The sequence below is a fragment of the Cajanus cajan genome, chromosome 2 (assembly GCF_000230855.2).
Source record: "Cajanus cajan strain Asha chromosome 2, NIPB_CcT2T_4, whole genome shotgun sequence".
Taxonomy (NCBI): Eukaryota; Viridiplantae; Streptophyta; class Magnoliopsida; order Fabales; family Fabaceae; genus Cajanus; species Cajanus cajan.
In genome coordinates, this window is record NC_138518.1 from 55,845,910 (window position 1) to 55,864,936 (window position 19,027).

A 19,027-nucleotide genomic window follows, 5' to 3' on the forward strand; every position below is an offset into this window, starting at 1 on the left:
AGTCCCTAACTCGAAAACGTTGTGTTTTGACCCTCTTATTATATGATCTTTCGACTTTCTCCTTTTGTTGAACAAGGTTTTGTAATGTCATTAATCTCTCTTCGTCTAAAGATATTAATTCATCATACATTAAATTCCAATATTGTTCAGTAGGCAAATCATTCTGTTTTTGCACGCGAATTGATTGCAAATTAATATCTAAGGGAAGAATAGCATCATGCCCATATACCAATTTATAAGGAGTAGTCTTCGTGACATCTCTAGGTGAATTCCTATAAGCCCATAGTATTTGAACAAGAGTTTCGTGCCAACTTCGAGGCCTGTTCGATTTTTGATTAAACCAATTACCACTTTATTAGCAGCCTCGACTTGACCATTTGCTTGTGCATAATACAATGTTGAAGTTATTAACTTGATTCCTCTTGATTGAGCATATTGGGCAAATTTTTGACCTGTAAACACCGTGCCTTGATCGGTAGTAATTGTTTGGGGAATCCCAAACCTTGTAATAATATGATCTTCGACAAAATCAATTATGTCTTTTTGCTCAACTTCTTTTAAAGGAATAGCTTCAACCCATTTTGTAAAATAATCTATGGCAACTAATATATACTTGTGGTTTTTCAAGGATGGTGGATGTATTTGCCCTATAATGTCAATTGCCCACCCTCGAAATGGCCAAGGCTTAATGATTGAATGTAACTCACTTGCAGGTACCTTTTGTATTGGTCCATGTTTTTGACACTCTTCACAGCTTCGTGCGAACTCGATACAATCCTTAAACATAGTTGGCCAATACAAACCTTTTCTCGACAAAACCCATTTCATTTTTGCACCTGCTTGATGCGCTCCACAAATGCCTTCATGTATTTCTGCCATAGCTATATAACTTTCATGAGTTCCAAGGCACTTGAACAAAATTCCATCAAAACCCTTTTTGATAGAAAAGAATGGCACAATCCAAGAGGGGGGGTGAATTGGATTCAATGACCCTTTTAAAAATTTATCAGAGTATTTTGGATCTTAATTTCAATCAAAACTTTTCTATGACAGAATTTCCAAATGAAGCCCTCCTAAAGACTTGTTATGAAAATATGAATGCAATGTGCTCACTTGATTACAACATAATGAGGTTCAACAATAATGTTCAATTACAGATTTAAACCATCAAGATTCACTTACACTTGTTAATCAAGTTTTATCTTCTTTAAAGTTCACCCAAGAAATTACACAAAGTAAAAGATAAGGTTGAAGAAGATTGCACAAGTCTTTTATACTGGTTCAACCACTCCACATGTGACCTACATCCAGTCCTTAATCACCACCTGATTAAGATTTGTTCCACTATCTTTAAGCAAGAAGGTTTACAAGCACACACACATGCATATACTTCAACACAAAAAAATAATCACTTTCTTGACCCCAAGAAAGCACCCCTTGTAGAACCCACTACAAGAAACCTTATTACTTGAGAAACCCTTCTCAAGATTTTTCACAAAGATTCACAAAGAATAAAAGGAACGAATTCACCTGCAATTCTTGAACAAATCCTTATCTTTCTTTTTCAAGAATATGATGATGATGATCTTCTACCAAAGCTTTTCACAAATGTTTTCACTCTTGGATTTCACAAAGAAAACTCTCCAAGATGTCACAAAGACTCACAAAAACGCTTTTCACAAATTGATTATCAATTCTAACTCATGTCTGAAGTTTCTCAAAGTTCAAACTATTTATAAAAGTTTCAGACACAGATAATCAATTATTTTAAAGAATAATCGATTATTTTGTTCTTCAGATTTTCTGGAAATCAACCAAGAACAATATAATCGATTATTTAGCTGGATAATCGATTATTCCAGAGAGTTGTTCCTGGGATAATCGATTATTTTGGCAAATAATCGATTATTACAGCAAGGCATTCCACTTAGCCTATTAGCTGAAATAATCGATTATATTTAACAATAATCGATTATTTTGAGTTAATTCTTAAAACTTCATTTTAAGCCTCAAAATAACTCTCCAATGTTTTTAACTCATCATCATTTACTCCCTACTTGATTCAGATAAGTTTTTCTTATGCACAAAGCATACTTAGCACACACAATACAAAAATTCATTCACAACAATTTATTTCCTAAGTTCTATTACATAGCTCCATTTCAAAGCATTTCCTTGACTCTTCTTTGACTTTGTTTTTGTGTTCCAAATTGTTGTTGTACACTTGTTGTGATCATCAAAACTCTTTAAGTCCTCAGCTCTCCTAAGCTCAACACTTTTTGTATAATTCATTGTTCAACAAGACATAATTGAGAGCTTGTAGCTTAATCTTTCTTTCGACCTTTATATTGGGATTTTGCAAATATTCGATCAATTTGCTCCTCCAATCTGGTTGACTCGAGGAACCAATACTCATAATCTCTCGATGCTCCATCAATTCATTTTCTGTATGAATTAGATACTCGAGACACTCTTTACTTACTTTATACCCTGAGGCTATCTAGCCAACTCATTTGCAATGGTATTCGAGTTTCGAGGAATATGTTGTAGCTCAACTTCATCAAAAGCGTTAAGTAACTGCACAGCTCGAGTTTTGAATTCAATTAACTTTTCGTTTAAACACTTATACTCTTGCGTTAATTGTTTGATGACTAATTGTGAATCACCTCGAACTGATACGTTTCTAGTACCTAACTCTTTGAGGATTTCGAGTCCCGTTATTAATGTCTGATACTCGGTTTCATTGTTCGAGTATCCCTTGTATGTTTTAAATGATAACTTAGTCGGGAACCCTTCGGGAGAGATGATTAAAAGACCTATCCCAGTGCCTAATTCGTGTTTCGAGCCATCGAAATATAATCGCCAAGGCTTGGTGGTTAGGTAAATAATTTCTTCAGTTTCATTCGAATGATCTGCGAGAAAATCTGCAATTATTTGTCCCTTAATTGCTTTTAACGACTCAAAAGTTAACAAGTATTCAGTTAACGCGAGTGCCCATTTTCCGACTCGAGAATATAACACAGGTTTACACAACATATATTTAATCACATTACTTCGACAAAATATTACAACATCACGAGTCCTAATATAGTACTTCAACTTTGTACAAGCAACATAAAGACTTAAACATAATTTCTCTAAAGGGGTATATCTAGTTTCTGCTCCTACTAACATTCGACTTAAATAATAAATGACTCTCCCGATGCCATTATCATCATCTTGCGCCAGCATGCCCGCAATAGTCGAATCGCTAGCTGAAATGTACAACTTTAGTTTCTTCCCTTTAGAGAGTGGTGCAAGCACTGGAGGATGAGCCAAATAAACTTTGATTTCATCGAACGCTTTCTGGTGCTCTTCATTCCATCGAAATTCTTGCTCCTTTTTTAAACGTAAAAGAGGAGAAAATACTTTAGTTTTACCAGACAAGTTTGATATAAATCTTCTCAGAAAATTTACTTTACCTAGGAGAGATTGAAGTTCCTTCTTGTTCGATGGAGGTTTAGTCTCCATGATAGCTTTCGTCTTGTTTCGATTTACTTCAATTCCTTTCTGGTGTATGATAAACCCCAGAAATTCTCCCGCTGTAACACCAAAAGCACATTTTAGAGGATTCATTTTCAAACCATGTTTTCTCATTCTCTCGAAAAATAATTTTAAATGGCTTCGGTGATCCTCTTTTTGCTTCGACCCAACAATTATATCATCAATATATACTTGTGCAAACTTACCAATTAAATCATGGAATATTAAATTCATTGCCCTCTGATAAGTAACACCTGCGTTTTTTAATCCAAATGGCATCATCACCCATTCATAGACGCCTAAAGCACCTGGACATCGAAAAGCAGTTTTCGACACATCATTAGGTACAATATAAATTTGGTTATATCCAGCATAACCATCAAGTAAACTCATAATTTCATTACCTGCAGCAGCGTCTATCATAGTTTCAGCAATGGGCATAGGATATTCATCTTTGGGAGTTGCTGCGTTAAGATCTCGAAAGTCGATACATACTCTGAGTTTTCCATTCTTTTTTATAACAGGCACGACATTCGATATCCACTTAGCATATCTTGAAGTTCTGATGAACTTTTCTTTCAGTAATCTCTCAATTTTTCCCTTGATTTTTTCGATTACTTCAGGAGCGAATCTTCGAGGACTTTGCTTCATAGGTCTCTTTCCTGGGATCATGGGTAGTCTATGTTCTACCAATTCTCGATCTAATCCTGGCATTTCATCATAATCCCACGCAAAGCAATCTTTGTATTCATGCAAAACTCGAATTATTTCGTCCTTCAATTCCCCTTGCAAGAACTTACTAATATAAGCGACTTTCCTATTTTCGACAGTTCCCAGATTAATTTCTTCAAGTGGGTCTTGGGATTCTAGCTTATGTTCTTCATTGGCGGCCCTTTCGAATCCCAGAGGCGAATCATTGAAAATACAGTCTAATTTCAACTCCAATTCTTGTTCTTTGTCTTCTTTTGAAATTTCAATTTTTCGACCTACCTGTTCTTTTTGATTTTCTTTTTTGGTCGATATTCCTTGATCTCTCTGGTTTTCTGTTTTTTGTTTATCTTCATTCTTTTCGATTCCGAAGTCTATCTCTTTTTCTCCTCTTTGTTTTTCTTTTTTCCTTTTCCACCTCGAAATCCATTCCCTCTTTCTTTTTTTTTTCTTCGGCCAAAGTGGCCGTGCTATTTTCATCAATTTCATTCGAACGTGCCTCTTCAACTTCATCTTCCTCGGCCATGTTGGCCGTTCGATCGACCACATAGGCCGATATTCGAGCTAAGAAGCTCGAGTAAGGATCTTCGTCCTTCATTCCTCCAGTGGAGCCGAATCCTTTTCGGCTTGAATCACAAAATCTTTCTTCACGTCCCAGCAGAAAGTTTTCTTAATCCCTTCTTCCTCATCCATCACTCCAAAATTATATGCATCGAAAGGTTTGGTCTTTGCAAATGCTGTCAATTGTTGATCAGCAAAATACATACCGACCTCATACGTTTTCTGGTCAGCCTCGAGAACTTCCAAACCTTCATCATCGTTCCAGAAGAAGATCTTTTGATGCACCGTGGAAGGGACGACTCCTACCCCATGAATCCACTCTCGACCTAGCAGGACATTAAAATTCGCCTTGGATGGCGTCACTATAAACATGGTAGTCCTCTTTAATATGCACATCAAGTAGAATCATACCTTCAGGGTGTGAAGATTTTCCTGCATAGTCTGAAATCATTATATTTTGAGGCTTCAAATCAGACAAGGATTTCCCAAACCTCTTCAGCATTGTTTTGGGCAAGATATTCACAGCTGCGCCTCCGTCGACCAAAACCTTATTCACCTCTTGCCCCTCGATCATCAATGTTAACAATAGAGGCTTAAGATGTCCTTTCATTTCTTCTGTAGGGGAGTCGAACACGGCAGAGTTGAATTTGGGGAGAACCCTCGAGATTTGATTGACCCATATGATCTTCGACTCATAGTTGGGGTCATCGAAGAAGTCTTCGCTATGGATATCCTCTTGTTCATTCATGGACTCCATAGCCCCAGCGTACTCGGATGGTAGAACGGAGACTACCCCACAAATATCTTCTAGGGAGTCCTCAAAACCACTCTCGAAACAATCTGTTATCATATCTTCATCATCTTCGATGAACTTCCGAGATGATTCCCCTTTCTGAGGTACCGGAATCGAGAAACGGTTTCCTCCAAGACCATCAAAGGTAGCCTTCCGCATCCTTTGCTGTCTTCTCCACTGTGTTTTGGTCAGATTGTTGAAAGGCTGTCGAAAGCCACGACCATAATTTTCATTCGTGAACCTGCCAAGACCTGAGGGCATATTCGATATTTTCCCGGGAATTCCTTGTACTGGGTGCCCAGTATAATTCATTACCTGTTTTCCTCGCCCCATTCCACCAACCATTGGTCTCGGTGGGGCATTCCATTTCCCAACAGGAACATTTGCATTCGGCACAAAAGTATTGCCGAACCTGGATGAGTTATACATCTCCATTCTGCCCATTGGTGCATTATATTAAGGCATATGAACTTGCCTCATGTTCAATCCAGCACTCGACCCCTCCTTCAGCTTAGGTTTCTCTCGAAGCTTTTCGGCTTTATAGCTTCTCATCATTTCTGATTCCTCGAAAGCCTTCGTCACGGTTCTATCGAAGACAGCGCTGCATCGAGGGCACAACATAACCTCCTGCCCAGCTTCCTTCTTCTTTGACAAGAACTCGACTAAGCTATCTCCCTCTTTAGGATAGATAGGCTCCTGTTCCTTAGAAAAATCCTATATTAATTCCTTGAGCTTCTCGTCAGAAATGGGTTCGATGTTCTCATCGTCCTCGACAGCAACGTCCACCATGTTGATGGGCATTGAAACTGGTTCTACATAGCCAGTATGGGTAGCAAATGGATCAACGTCCACCTTCATGTCTTTCTCTTCGAAAGCAAGGCGACCATCAGTAATCGCCCTCTCGATCAAATCCCTGAAACACACACAATTATTAGTCCAATGGCCATACATATTATGATACTTACAAAACTTCTTTCCTTTTCTCTGCTCGAATGGTGGAATTTTATGGTTTTCTGGGAGTACAATTTGTTTATCCTTTAATAAGATATCAAATATCTTTTCTGCCTTACTCACGTCAAAACTATATTTCTTAATCGAATTTCCTTCTACACTATCTCCTGGTTTTAACATTTGACACTGATATGTAGGACCAGGATGCAATTCCGCTAAGTTGATCTCAAAATCTTCAGTCGAAATCTCATAATTAGGATCATCACTGAACTCGGAATTTTCTAAATAAGCCACTTTTTCCTTTCGAACAAATTTATCAAATTTTCTTAATCTTTCTTTTTCTAGCTTGATTTGTTCGATTCTTCTTACCTTTTCGGCTAACTGAGCCATATCTCTCAACTGTTCATTTACTAATTTTTTACGTATCGAGAAATCTAACCCTGTTGCTGCAATCTGAACTAATTCATGTTCAGGTATATTAGTATAACATCGAGATTTTAACTGCCTGAACCTATTTAAATAATCATCTAAAGTTTCATGGCTTTGTCTCTTAATGTTCATTGGATCAACTATACTCACTTTCGTTTCTTCTCTGAAAAAATGTTCATGAAAACTACCTTCCAATTGAACCCAAGTGTGTATCGAATTAGGGGGTAAGGTTGTGAATCATGTAAAAGCATGCTTAGTCAATGAACTTGGAAAATATTTCATTTTTAAATATTCATTGTTCGCTAAATCCCCACATTCGACTACATACCTAGCTATATGTTTGACTGTAGACTCAGTTAATTCTCCCGCAAATTTCAAAAACTTTGAGACTTTTATTCCTCTAGGCAATTCGACTTGGGTCACATAATCTGGGAAGGCTGACACGAAATAAGGACGTTCATTTCGACCTACATCGAATCCATGTCTATTCAGTATCCTTTCTACCATGTGATCTAAGTTATCATTTGGATTTCTATTAGGTCGAACTACATTCTAATGAAAATTTCCATTCCCGCCAAGATTTTCCATCTCATTCAAATTTGCACTCATAGCTCTCGAGGGTGGCCCGTCACCCAATTTATCCCCTATTTTGTTTATTAACTCATACAAAGGAGTCATTATGTTATGCATTTGGGTTGACAACAGGTTGACCATGTCATGATTACTATGGTCCATCTGTTGTCGAAGAGCCATCATAGCTTGGTTGCTAATACCCATAGGTACGTAACTACCCGGTCGAATCAGATAACCTTCCTGACTTGTTCCTACGTGTTGATATGGGTCTTGCATAACGAAACCCATGCCATTTGGTCCAGGATTATATCCTTGTGGGGATACGTGCATTTGCGGATTTGGTCCTAAGAAAGGCACTGGCATTTCGGCATGCACTGGTTGGGTATTTCGCCAATTCTGTGGCATACCCTAGGGGTATTCCCTAATGACATTTGCTAGTTCCTAAGTAACATTTGTTTGCCTAGCTGTATTTTCGAGCAACACAGGGGAAGATGCTGTCCCCTGGTCACATTAGTCACATTATCGGGGTGTTCTACATCTACGTGATTATTATTGTTCGTGTTTGTATCTCTTTGATTATTAGATGTAGACATAGTTCTTTCACTCCTAACTCTCATGCAACACACATACCTAAAACTAGTCCAATTATGTTTGACTTAAACGGGTCCCACCGGGCGTGCCAATTTGTTTACAGTGGAATTCGTTTTATGGATTCTTTTTACTCGGACTAGCACCAAAAACGATTTCAATTTAGGTATTTGATTTAATTCGATTTAAAGACAAAGAACGTAGAAGGAAGAGTTAATAATTACTGGTTTCTAGATATTCATCAATGATTATCAAAAAATAGTGTTCATGAGCATAGATGCTTAAATAAACAGAATGAACAACAAATATACTTCCTATGCAAATCATGGTTCATAATATCCAAGCATTACAACATTGTCAGAATTTACGTAATTGGAAACTAAGTGATTATAAGAAATAAGAAGACTAAACTAATCCTAATCTAAAAAGGAAAAAGAAAAGTGGTCAAGAAGCAACCATACCCAAAAACGATTCTATGCACGAAAGCCATATGCGTAGGCGGAGAGTGCTTCAGAGCTCTATTCAAGTATGAGTTTTTTCGACCTTCGTAAAAGAGTGTGCCTTTCATACTTATAGAAATCCTCAAGAGCAGTTATTTCTGTGTACACGTATTATGGGCACATAACTGTTGACCACTAAGCCCATTACGTGGGTTAAAATAAAACCTCTCGTAACCGTCTGCCCCACGTGTTTTTTACCTCTTCGATCCATGTTTTATTAACTGCTTTAAGATAACTACTCAAACTACTTTAAGAAACCTCCAGTAACCTTCTTCATTTATTTTCGAGCACTTCTCTGTTCGATTCGACTAATGTTTTTCGACCCATCTCGCACGTGAACAAATAGGGCTGCTGATACGATCCTGGTAAGTGTTCGACCTTTATCTCCCTTTCGAGTAGTTTCATAGATATAGCTTTCGAGTAGCTTTCGAATTCTGGGTTTCGAGTAGCTCTAACAATACAACAAAGAAGTGTTCAATGTTCATATGAAAGGCAAGAGTTTTGCTTTAAATTTGGAGAAAGAGGAGCCAATTATAAATGAAGATACAAGTGAAGAGAACAAAGATGCATATCTTCAAAAGAAGTTTGATGATCAAGAGGAGAATGAAGATGATGAAAAACCAACTTCAAATATTTAGATTTAATCTGTTTTGATTATTTTAGGATTTGTTTTCTTGTTTTTAGAATAGGATAATATCAATATTTGATTTGGTATAATAAATTTTCTCTATAAATAGAGACTCGTGAATAAAATTAGATTATGCTCTTCTGATAAAAATAACTTATAAAATATTCTCTCAGACAAATATCATAAAATAACCTATCATAATTGTTAGGATGCAAACAAGTCTCACATCTTATAAAATAAGAAAAAAAATAACAACTTTTAAAACACACACATACTCCAATGTTAGAGAGACCTTTCGGATAATGACCAAAAGCAAAATCGTGAGGGTTAAGGCTCAAAGCGGACAATATCTCATCATTTTGAAGTATGCTTGTGTAATAACCTTATAAAAATAACCCCCATAAAATATTTCCTCAGACAAATATCATAAAATAACTCCATCAAAAGTACAATCTTGTTTTATATATTATATTTCAACTTTCAAAGGGTGTCTAAGAAGGTTGTAAAAATTAAATTATTCTCTTCTTTACATTAGAAACAAATAAATACATATTTTTTTTACTGTAATTATAAAATATATATATATATATATATATATATATATATATATATATTTAAGATATATTAATTGTTAATTTTATTTTATACTCAAGTAGATATATTTATTGATGCATAAATATACAAGATATATCAGTGAAAAATTATCTCATAAATTATATGTAGTGTCATTTAATGCTATTATTATTTAAATCAATCAATTTAAAGGATATTTTTGTAATAACATTTAATTTTATAAATTTTATTTCATTATTAATGACAACTAACCCTCTTAACTATTTTTGATTGATTTGATAAATTAGTTATTTATTTCTTATATAAAAATCTAAAGAAAGTATTTCAATAATTGATTAAATGAAAAATCAATTATTATTATAATGGGTTATAATTAAAATAAAATTTTATTTAGATAAGTCTAAAAAATTATTTAAAAATATTTAATTTCATTTGAATTCAAAAATATTCTGTGGTAAATCTGCTTAAAAGAATAAAAAAAAAATGTTGAAAGTAATCATGTTTCAAATTTTTAACTCCATAAAAGTAACTTATTATTTTTTTATAAAAAAATTGTTTATAAATTCAAGTCGTTGTCATGAACACATATTTTCTCTTTGTAAACAAACTAATTTTCATAAAAAAAAAATTGAAATGAAAAAATTATAAAGACAATTTTTATGTATAATTTTTTAAATATGATTGATATTATTCTTCAATAATATGCATGAATTTATATTAATGAGATTTATATTAAATGTAATTACAAATACATATTATGAAAGTAAAACTTTATTAAAGAACACTAATTACACCTAAGAAAATATATGTACAGTAAGTTGTATCCAAATTATAATCTTTCAAACTGTTTTTCATGAGATGATTTTATTGATTTTTTTTTTATTTGGACAATTAAAAACACTTGTCACACAACGAGTAACTACTTGTGGGAGTCTTTGCCTTGTTGGACTCGGAAATTGTCAGACAAGAAGCATTAACATGTGAAAGTGGAAATGATTTTAGTCAAGAACTGGAAACCGGTTTACAAGACGAGGAACACCTGTTATCCATTATCTCTTCCTCAGGCGACTGTTGAAAACATGGATTCTGCACCTCATTGCTAATTTTGACATTAGCAAGTGAAGTCTCCTTCAAGTAAAGGTCCAAAAGTTCATCTGTTAGAAGAACAGAATGGCACAAGTATAGCTTATGGTTAGTGTCCTGGACCTTAGCATCACTTTAAAAGGATATGTTGTGGCATGATTAACATTGGTTGTGGCAGAAGATGAAAGAAACAGACCTTCAAGTTTGAGGTTCTGCATGCATTTAACTATTGAGTCTGACTTATGAATAGATTCTACTGCTTTATTTTCTAATTGAGAAGAAGAAAAAGCAGCATACATATAAAGTCCACCTGTGCATAGCATATATATTAACAAAAACATAATTGTTTTCATGGATATTCTGTTATATGATACAGCATAGAGTACAGACAAGGACTAGGAGCAATATTTTCCATTAATTAATTGTTTTCTCATCCTAAGCCACTTAACCAGAATCCACATGATTAAAGTTTTAACTAAACCATCCTAGGATCACTGGTAGATTTCATGATTAAAGTACACAGCACTTACAGCAGGAATGTGAAAAGTAGAGAGAATTAATGGAGAGTCTCCAAAAGATTATTTAATCATTGTAAAATTCATACTAGGTCTTCACAAAAATGTAGAATTTGATCTAATACGTTCATCCAACAACTTCATGCATCTAATTCTTTTTGCCTGTGACATGCTTAGTTTCTTACCTACTTGCACATTAGCTTATATGAAATGGAAAACCTCTATTCTCTAAGTAGAGGTTCCTCTGCTACCCTGGAAGTCATAAACTGGATCATAGGGCATGTTTTCACTAGCTTCTAGATCATCCCTTGATTCATTTTATTTTCTTCTCCTATAAGTTTTTGTTGACAAGTTTATTCAAATTGGCACATCATATGTTTATGTTATCTTCTAACATCCATTCACAAGTAGTTAGCTCAACACAATGTTCAAAGCAGTATTCAAAATATTGTCATGCTTCTTAGTATGTGTACATATATACAAGGATAGAAAAGACAATGTTCAAGTCATTCAAGATACACAAGAATAGAGGTCAAGTGTATGGTGCTATATCAAAATTTCCACAAAGTGGTTCTCATGCATGAAAGAAAAATTGGATATGTGCACCATTGAAGAGGTACAATCAACTTACACCCTTTTAATGCAATGTAAGCAATCTTTGCAGCATCCTCTTCTGCCTGTTGCATGGATCTACTTCCCTTTCCATGAAATTCCACACCTTCTATTTCCACAGTAGAGAAGAAAGTTGGCATGTGAGGAGAACCAGCCTGCATAGTTTTACATGTTGGTTTGCAAAAGCCTTCTCTCTCAGTTAATTTCAGCAGTGAAGTCATGAATGAATCAGAGTCGCCCTGAATAAGGAGGATACAAATACACATTCAATTGTAGATATTTTTAGTGCAGACAGAACACAGAACACATGAATAAAAGATAAAAATAAAATCTACTGAGACATTAGGAATTTGCCAACTTAACTAAGCTGGATATTACTTTAGCTATGCCTTTTGTTTGTAACAAGTGTTTCTTGTTCATTGAAAGTTTAAAAACTATACCACCTCCTTAAGAAATACTTATGTAATCCAATTTAATTCCTTGTTGGCACTTGAAACCTCTATAGTCCCTAATTTTTTTTTTTCTCTAACATTCTACCCCTAGCATCCAAAATGTTAATCAGGAACCATGTCAGAAATTACAAGGATACTTGCCTTCTCAAAGATGTCAGGTGACAATGGCATTAAATCAAGTTGTGCAGCAGCCTGTTCTACCTCTTTTGCTGTGTTGAAAAATGCAGGGCTTTCAGAAGATTGCACATTAACTTGGACTGTGGCCTTATAGTGACTGTCAGAAGGCAGGTCCTCAATTTTACATGTAAATTCAGGTGGGTCAAGGTTGTTCTTTGGAGCATTGTTATGAAGCTGGTTTTTGCAAAAATGATCCATATCTGGAGGAATTAATTGATTGATGTTGTTACATAGACGTTGGAATGGAAAAGGAAAATGGTCACTTGCAACAATCATATGAAAATTGAAATAAGTTTCTACATAAGTTAAAACTCGCTTATACATGAGTTAAAAATAAGATTTTGGAGAAGTTAATAGGAGAAAACTTTTATAAATTAGTTTATACATAAGGTAATTTTGACTATGTAGAAACTTATTTCATTTTGCCTTCTTATTTTTCTTTTTTATAAGTACTTCTGAAGAAGTTTATCCTTACGTACTTCTAATCGGCTATGATTCTATATGAACACAAACACGACAATGCAAGGAATCAAACAGACTACCCAGTAATCACTTCACAAAACCATAATTCCCAACCTCAAGGCCATCATCAGGATAAAGAAAAAAGCATTAAAGAAAGCAAGTTTCCAAGGAAACAAAGAGAACCGAAAGGGAAAGAAGGTGGGGTACCAGAAGAGAAATTGAGGAAAGCATGCATAGCTGCTTGGTTATGAGCTTCCTTAAGGGAAGTAAAGGCACCCAAAGAAGTGAAGGTGGCACCATTGACATGAACAGAAGCCTTAAAGCTTGGCATGTGATCTGGACCATCTTTCATGGCAGAGTACTTTGGCAAACCCCACCTTCTCTTGTGGCATAGCTCTTGCAACTGTGTCTTGTACATTTTCTCCTTCACAGACAACAAAACAATGCACTCACCAAACAACATATACGTGAGAAGAAGAACCAATGTAAATTATTACATTATTTTTTTAAAATGTAAAATCAATCCTAATATCACACATCAATATACCATTAATGTATGATCATATAATCAAGATTAACACTCTTTTGATGTACAATATAGTGTATAAGATTAACATTTTTTTCACGTAACTTATAATATATAATATATTGTGTTTGAGTTTGGATTCTCTAGGGAGAAATGCTTCTTGCATGAAGGAGAGTGGTTGTCAAAAACTGAATATTGCGTATAAATGTTTGTGTGGAAGGGAGCCTATGGCATTGTGCAAATCATGTGGAATGTAAGGTCTCTTTTTTACGTTGAATTCCACTAAAATTAGAAAATATTTTTACAAAGGGGACTTTTTCTTTTTTGGGTAAAGATAAAAAAAATAATTACTCAGATAAAATTAAGTCCATTTTATTAAATATCAGATTCACATCACCTTTGGTTTCAAGTAATTCTTTTTTATTTTTGTCTTCTTGTGTTTATGAAATTATGAATATTATATTATTTTTGTTTATATTGCTTAATGTATTAAATGTTTAATTATACATATTTAATCATGAATTTATCAAAGATTAGATCATTAAACCTTGGATAATTGTCTTTATCAATTAATAATTAATCCAGTTTTAAAAAAAATCAAACTTTTATCATAGATTAACAGCAAAAGTGTAAGTGGAACTATAATCTTGTATAATGGACAAATGACCTATATCCAAATTAGACATTAAAACCTGTTATACATGTTCCTTAACACCCTTCTATAACTAACTTAGTTACAATGTTCAGATCATATTTCTTTAGAAAAATATTTTTGCAAAAGTTATTGATTTAGAGCTATAATTGTTAAATGTTGCTAGTTGCTAATTATTGAAGCGTGTTACATAGAGTATTTGTAAGATTTTGAAATCGTGTTACATAGTGATTTGAAGTGTGATGTTGTGAGGCGAAAATATCATTTAATGAAACTTAAAATTAGAGACAAAAATCAAACTTTGAATTTTACAAAAACTAAAGTCAAACTTTAAATTTTACATGAACTAAAATTAATTTTTTAAAAAAATTTGAGGACAAAATAAAATTGCCACGTGCTAGTCATGTCAACAAAAAATGTCCACGTGTGTAACGCTAACATAATTCTGTCAGTCTCGTCAATTATGTTTCATTGGAATTAAACACTTGATAAAAAAAAAAAAACATTTTATATCTTGAGAGACCAAATCCAGACAAAATTTTTTAGAACAAAACAAATTTGACAAATTTTAAAAGAACAAAAAAAAAATCTTTTAATTTTTATACTTGGTCCCTTTAACATCTACCTCCAGCTCCGAACATGCTGAAAACATCACACAACAGTTTAGTCCTTAAGTAGAAACATTCTACCATGCAATGAGTATTTGCATCGTATAGTTAATTACTTAACATCTTAATTACATTCTAACAGAGTGCACTTGGCTAGATTAACAAGAACTTTCCCATTATCCAGAGATATATATTTCATCTTCTAAATTCAGATATAAGTTTTTTCAGCCTAAAATTCTAAATTGGTACCGAATTATGTTTATCTGCACAGGCCACTTTTTCTTCCTTCAGATGCATCTATAACAACAGCAAGGCTAAACCATGAATTGGAAGGTAAAACAGCATAGATCAAAGCTAAAACTAAAACTAACAATAACAGTTTCTGAATGCATCTGTTTTCCAAAGTAATTTAGACAATGAAACTTGCACTACAGTTTACATAAATTTAGACGATAAAATTGACACTAAATTAACAGAACACAAAAGCACAATGTAGTGATTCTTGTTGATCTGAACCAGCCAGTTTATGAAACACTGGCAAAGGAAAATTTTCAGATTTAAAGAACCAAGAAGCAAGAGAAGAAGAAGGGGAAAAAAATGTGAGAAAGGAGGAGAAAGTGAAGCCAAGTCAGATATGAGCATCATGCAAGATATGAAATGAGGGTAGAAAATGGGAATGGGAAGAAAAAAAACAGTTGAGAAGCATTAAATTGGATGAACACATTGCAAAACAAAGAAGCCACTAGCTTCCTCCCACATTCAAGTTTGGCATTAGAATCATGCAGGAGAGAGGGTCAAATGCAAAACCACACGAACTAAAAATTGCCTAAATTTAGTTCAAAATTACAAATCTATGTTTAAAACAAAGCAACACAAATTCAAAGATGCACTAAGAGGGTCTAACAAGAACTTCAGTAAATAACAAAAAGTTATTGAAAGAAAGTGTTGCTAGCATTCCTTGGACATCTACAAGCAAATATCCAAATAGTAAGCTGTATTTCTACAAATTAGATACCAAATTGATAAACAAGTTTCTAAGTAAAGCTGCGGAACCAAGACAATGTACCAGCACTAAGATCCCACAAGATCATGTTATATTTGTTTTTTCTGAACATTCATGTCATGTAATTTTGCTAGTATAAGAAATAAGTAAAATATGTTAACAAGTGGTAAGTTTTAGGTTTGATAGGCTATAAATTATTCAACAGTGACCAAATTTTGCTATCTTCAATTTTTTAATCACTGTCTCCAGTCTGTTGATTCTCTGTTCAAGATCCATTACTTTTGTTCCAGATGCACAGCTATAGCTTTCACCTTGGGGACCAGATAGGCTTACTCCCTCACTTGACATCCATGATTCATTGCTCCCATTTGCATCTTCAAAATCTTCCTCCATACCCCCCATCAATGGTTCAATGACATCATTCACAACCAATTTTGTGAGTGGTGATATCCTTTTAACATTTTCATAATATGCAGTAGCGGATGAAGAACTTGCGTTGGACAAACTCCTACATTGATATGTTTTTCCTTTAACTGAACTCTGAGCCATGTCACCACACTTATTCTCTTCCAAGACATGCTTAAATTTCTCGTCAGAAATGCAAGGAGTCGGAGTGCATTGTTTTGAAAGAATTTTTGTTGGAACATCATCATCAATATTACCTTTCCTAGCATTTGAATCATCACCACCAGATTTTCCAAAATATACAGTTCTAACAAGTTTGGGAGGAAAACCAGGAGGAACATCAGCATCATTACCATTTGTATTTGCTTTTGGTAAATGAGGCCTTGGATTTCTCTCTTGGTGCACAATATTCTTTGCAAAATCCTGATAACTCAGTACTGATTGCTTCCACCACTTTGCATACCGTGTGGTAACATCTCCTTCAAAAAGCCTAGCAGGAAAATACAAACTCCTACAAGATATGGGCCTGCAGTAATTTTTCCAAGTAATGGCTTCAGTTCCATAGAATCCAGGAACACAATCAGGAACATCTTGATCCATTCCAAATTGCATAGCAACTCTATGTGGCAGGTACTGCTTTATAGTAGACTCAATTCCAACAAGCGCAGAAACTCTCATGCATGTAACAAAAGAGATTTGTTCGGTATCCAAATCCGTCTCAAATGGTACCAAAGTTTCATTTTCAGGATAAAACAACTTGAACTTACCAGCATATTGAACGTAAGGGCGCCATCGAAAATGCTCTGTAGCCGAGTCCAGCGCCAATCTCACATCGTAAATTTTCAAGGGCCTAACCTTGTGCCACCTAAACAGCACAGGGTCTTTGAAACCAACCAACCTGGGCTGTGGTTGCAAGTTTTTGAACCTCTCCCACACCCAAATTTGTACCAAGTAAAAGGGTGACTTAAGAGTTACCTCAGATTCCAAGTTATCACCAGTCACACCAACTATTGCTTTCTTAAGCAAACTCAAATCCGTATATATGCTAGCCAAAACTGCTGGTCCCAAAGCAACAGGATTCCCTCTAGCAAGATGAATAGCAATAGGGAAAACAAACCTACTCACCAAACCATTGGTGGAAAAACCAACCATTGTCAACCAAGTTGCAAGAAATGCTTCATGCTCAATTTCACTACCACTATTGACAAAAAGATCAATCCATGCAGATAAAGAAGCCTTACCTTTTTTCCTCCTCCAAGGCTCTTGTCTTGCATGAATCAGCTTCTTCTCCACCTCTCTCATTTCCTGGCTTTGAAGTGGGGTGAAGATAGGATCACCAACAATAGGGTAACCTCCCAAGACCATCACATCCTCCAATGTGATTGTTGCCTCACCCCATGGAAACAAAAAGGTGTTTGTCTCAGGACACCACTTCTCAGCAACCCCATAACACAAGTTTTGATCTTTCACTATGGAACACTTGGTGCTCTTGATGGCTTCAAAGATGCCAACTTTCTTCCACAATGACTCATACTTGACTTGAAGGGCATCCACCCATTCAACCCACTTCTTCATTGGGCAGCGCCAACCGATGGAGTGGATCACCAAAGGCCACACCTTTGGTTCAAACACTGATGGCAGTGGCATGGACACAGAAGATGAAAGGACCCCAGAAACTGCTCCATCAAGGGACTTTGCTAGGGGTTTGAGAAAATAAGCAGTTCTCAAATATGGTTTACTGTCACCAATAGGTGAAACCATGAAATCTTCCCTCACCTCCATGATGTTCGTCATTGACTCATCCATGTTTGATTTGATTCAATGGAACGCGAAAAGGTTACAAATGGTGTCTCTTAGAATCTCCAACAGTGTCAAAGGTTTATTAAAAGAACTCAACTTACCAAAATTGGTTACCGTCTAATTTGTTGGTTTGAATTAGAAAATGGACGCTAATGCACATGTCCAGAACCAGAAGCACCCTTGTACAGCAAGTTTGTCTTTCTTTGTGTCAGACACTGATCTCATTGAGTTTAAGTAAAAAAAATTAAAAATAATAAAAGTACATGAAAGAGGCGAGTAGGACAAAATGTATGTAAGACAAAATTTTAAAAACTAAAATTAGAAAAATAATTAAAAAAATGTATAACTAATTTAGATTGAATTATCATTATTCTTGCTATAATTTCATAAAATCAATCTTTTAATTATTATAATTAAAAATATTTTATTTTTATCTTTATACATATTATTTTTATTTATCTTTTATTTTTCGTCATCTATTATTATAAAGATTAAAATATAAATTTTACAAAATTATATAGATTAAAAAAATAATAAAACAAAATTAGTAAAGTCAGTATTGTGCTAAGAATTGAAATATTATCCACAAGATCTTAGGTGTAAACTATATTATTAGGGATGATAAAAAAAAAATATACTCATATATATGTAGTAAATTCACTTTGAATTTTAAATAAATAATAAAATGATTACTTACGTAATATCAGAGTGCGATGGATATCATGATATTCGTACTCACAAGTACTCATCTCAAACTTTAAAAATATAAAGAAACGCTCTTAAATATACATAAAGTAATTTGATTTAGTTTATTTTTACACTAAATATATGTGTATATTTATTTTTAGTTCAAATATATGTTACAATTTTTTTATAATACAAAAAAAATATATATATATATATATT

At 34.4% G+C, this 19,027-nt stretch overlaps 2 protein-coding genes across 3 annotated transcripts; both read right to left on the reverse strand.

Annotated features, from left to right (window-relative positions):
- Positions 1–10,499: 10,499 nt before the first annotated feature.
- Positions 10,500–14,539, reverse strand: LOC109804656 (double-stranded RNA-binding protein 1). 2 transcript variants are annotated; one of them, XM_083068466.1, is made up of 5 exons: positions 13,335–14,539; positions 12,630–12,865; positions 12,056–12,275; positions 11,106–11,219; positions 10,500–10,980 (listed from the first exon to the last, which is right to left on the reverse strand). In XM_083068466.1, the coding sequence occupies exons 1-5, from the start codon at positions 13,588–13,590 to the stop codon at positions 10,829–10,831; spliced, it is 978 nt and encodes a 325-aa protein (XP_082924592.1). In that variant the 5' UTR covers positions 13,591–14,539; the 3' UTR covers positions 10,500–10,828. The 2 variants fall into 2 exon arrangements, with proteins under 2 accessions (XP_082924592.1, XP_029128483.1); XM_029272650.2 differs by lacking the exon at positions 11,106–11,219 and having other exon boundaries at positions 10,503–10,980; positions 13,335–14,532.
- A 118-nt stretch (positions 14,540–14,657) lies between these two features.
- Positions 14,658–18,593, reverse strand: LOC109805261 (uncharacterized). Its single transcript, XM_020367282.3, has one exon. The coding sequence runs from the start codon at positions 18,125–18,127 to the stop codon at positions 16,115–16,117; it is 2,013 nt and encodes a 670-aa protein (XP_020222871.2). The 5' UTR covers positions 18,128–18,593; the 3' UTR covers positions 14,658–16,114.
- Between the last annotated feature and the right edge of the window lie 434 nt (positions 18,594–19,027).

Coding starts and splice junctions, on each gene's coding strand:
- LOC109804656 (XM_083068466.1), bottom strand. CDS start 13,590: ATGTTGTTTGGTGAGTGCATTGTTTTGTTGTCTGTGAAGGAGAAAATG. Junction 12,276..12,629: donor CACCTGACATCTTTGAGAAG/GCAAGTATCCTT, acceptor CTCCTTATTCAG/GGCGACTCTGATTCATTCAT. Junction 11,220..12,055: donor TTACATTGCATTAAAAGGGT/GTAAGTTGATTG, acceptor TGCTATGCACAG/GTGGACTTTATATGTATGCT.
- LOC109805261 (XM_020367282.3), bottom strand. CDS start 18,127: ATGGATGAGTCAATGACGAACATCATGGAGGTGAGGGAAGATTTCATG.